A 2,897-nucleotide genomic window follows, 5' to 3' on the forward strand; every position below is an offset into this window, starting at 1 on the left:
GGACCCCGCAGGGCCAACTCTACCTCAGCAGCCAAGCTTGTGTGTGTGCACACGCTTCTCCAGAGCTCTGATGTCACCCGTGGCAACCATGCTACATCAAGTGGACACAAAGTCGTAAAAATCAGCTATCTCTGTCTCTCCCACACACAGGCATGCTACTTGCCTCCATCTGTGAATCCAGAAGCAGCGTGGCCTGGTAGCTTTGGCCAAAAACTGGTAGTTGTCTCGTTCTCAGGGCGTTCTGGTGTTGGCCCCAGAGCAACATATACCACTGTTTCCCATGGGACTGAAGCAGCCCCTGCTGGATTCTGACCTCATGTGCACATGTACAACCTATATCCCTGCCCTCTGTCCACCTCTCTTCATTTCCAATTTTGTTTCCTTGCTGCCCTTCTCCCAGGCTGAATGTGGCCTGCTCCAAAACACAGGTCTTGTCAATGGCTTCCCACAGGAGCCCACAAGACTTCTGCATTCTGCCTCTCCCTACTTCTGCCACCTTCTTCAAGTCCTAACTACTGCCTGTACCTTTATGGTGAATTTCAGTGGAGCTCTCAGCCCTCTAGAACAATCCCAGTCTGCTGTCGCTGTATCTCTGCAGGACCCACACTTCCTCTTCATGAGTGCACCCCCACTCCCTCCCAGGCCCTTACAGGTCCTCTCTTTCCTCCATTACTTTGACACATTTCATTTATATGCTTCATGAGGGGCAAAGATATGCCACACAATCCGTACAACTCACTCTGGTACACACAATGAAACTACAGTCTGAAGCAACTGGATTCCAAGGAATGACCTTACTAGAGTATACACCTCCAAGGGAACCTTACGGAATATTCTACGTACAGCAATTTGAAACAGCTGAATTCTATAACAGGATCAAGCCCAAGCATGCGACAGCCAGCTGAGCCCCAGTATTCACCTGTGCTCAGTAGGTGCTCCAGGGCATCTGCGTACTGCAGGAGGCGATTGGTGTACAGCCAGGACTGCAGGCGGTAGCTGTTGCCATCATTGCTTTGTGGGTTATCGTAAAACTTCTCCAAACTACAGCTGCCAGTGAGCTCCTCATCCAGGGGTTTTCCGTCTCCTGTGACGCTGGCTGCGTAATGGATCCCTGCTTCAGGAAAGTGCTTCAGGCCTGAGAACAAGAGTGCCTGGATAAAGCAGGAGTGGATCGCAACCTCCCACTGTGGGCAGCCTCCCCAAATGGGAAGTTCCCCTCACTCCCGTGCCTCACTGGAGACAGCCTGCCTGAATGCCGAAGGACCTTGGGGGCCCTCATGCAAATTCCCTCAAAACCGACAGGATCTTGTGACCATGGGAGGCCCACTGTGCATGCACAGCTGCCATCAAATGCCACAGAAAGGCACAGTGGACAAACACCCACAGGAAGATCAGGAGGATCTCCAGTCTGCCTGGGTGCCTCAATGACTGACAGAACAGCCCAGTCTGTGTTAGGGGTTCTCATGAAGTTCATCTACAACTGCCCCCATGGAAATGCCCCACCTGCAAAGCCCAGGTCAAACCCAAGTCAAGCTGACATCTGGCATGGATTCCCCATCCCCCAAATCTGAAAGACTAAAAACAACTTTTCCAATAACACATCAGAAATGTAAACTACCTACCTTAGGCCCAACTCCACCTAGGCAACACTTCAGTAAAATCAAAGTGAGATAAACAAACACGTATCCCCCAAAAAAGGTGCCATTCTGCATGACAGGAATTCATACCTAGACGCTCTGCTATTGTTTTTGCAACCCTGCCCTTCCCAGAACATATGTTGCCATCCACAGTTATCACTTTGCTTTCTTCTGTCAGTTTTTTTGATGCCTTGTCACCAAGAAAGTTCGCCAAATGCCCATACTGCAGTTTGCGCTGTGCACTGGTATGAATTCGTCCCTGAAAGACAACATCACACAACACAATGTGACCAATCGGTTGCTGTAGGCATTAGGAAACATTAGGTAAGAATATCAAGAGACCTACTGTGATAAAAGTAACAGCATCAACATCTTCACTGACTGCTCTCTGATATTCTAATTGGCTCCCTCCCCCACGCAAGCCCCCTAAAGCAGATCTACAGTCTCTGTTCACTGTCAAGTCCTCACAGCCTGGGGAGAGTATGGCTGCTAGGTTCCATGAAGATTGTATAGGTAAGTGGATGGGCAGAGGGACGATGGGATGGATGGATGGAAAAATGGAGGGAGAAGGCATTGCAGAAACAGGGAAGGAAAGATTTCCAGTCCAGGCTCCTGTCCTGAGCCTCTCACCCACTTACCCCACCGCCAGTTAAGCAGTTCCAGATAGATGTCCTGAAGTCATCTGAAAGCTAACAGACCTAAAACCAAACTATAACATTTACACCCTAAGCCCCAAATCTGCTTTCCTCACAACAGGGAACAACTATCCAACAAGCAAATGGACAAAACATGAGCACTATTTTTGCCATCTTCTTCCTCTCCCAACTCTAACCCCACACCAGATCCTAACTCCTCAACCTCTCCAGATGAAGAACTGCTCCTCGCTGCCACTGCCCTTACTCTCGAACTGTCCCCTCTTCCTCACCCACAGGAAAGCCAACTCCTCATCTCCTGTCTCCAGCACTCATTTATTCTTCACACCGAAGCCAAAATAATCTCCCACAAAAACAAAATCACCAAGGGTGAAGGAAAATATAATTAAAAGGCAGACAACTGAAAAAAGTCAACATATGTGACAAAATTACGTTAGAATACAAAGAGGTTGTACAGATCTGCAAGAGATGAAGGAAAGGGGTCGGGAAAAGAAAGGAAGGCAATGTAAAAGGAACTGAGACATGTGGACCAACCTCCCGTGACACACTGCAGACATACACTAGTAAAAATGAAAAATGAAAACAAGCACTGGCATGTACAGCTTAT

The 2,897-nt window shown here is 48.6% G+C and overlaps 1 protein-coding gene across 1 annotated transcript in view; it reads right to left on the bottom strand.

The window, feature by feature from the left end:
- The window catches only part of LOC104856345 (NADH dehydrogenase [ubiquinone] 1 alpha subcomplex subunit 10, mitochondrial), an 80,215-nt gene that overhangs the window by 69,563 nt on the left and 7,755 nt on the right, over nucleotides 1-2,897 (bottom strand). Inside the window, exons 2-3 of the mRNA XM_033763997.1 lie at nucleotides 1,728-1,896; nucleotides 920-1,135 (exon numbers count right to left, since the gene is read on the bottom strand). Coding sequence (XP_033619888.1) covers nucleotides 920-1,135; nucleotides 1,728-1,896 — 385 coding nt within the window. The remainder of the gene's footprint in view (nucleotides 1-919; nucleotides 1,136-1,727; nucleotides 1,897-2,897) is intronic.

Source organism: Fukomys damarensis, unplaced genomic scaffold (assembly GCF_012274545.1).
Source record: "Fukomys damarensis isolate Sample0158 unplaced genomic scaffold, DMR_v1.0_HiC HiC_scaffold_16, whole genome shotgun sequence".
Classification (NCBI taxonomy): domain Eukaryota; kingdom Metazoa; phylum Chordata; class Mammalia; order Rodentia; family Bathyergidae; genus Fukomys; species Fukomys damarensis.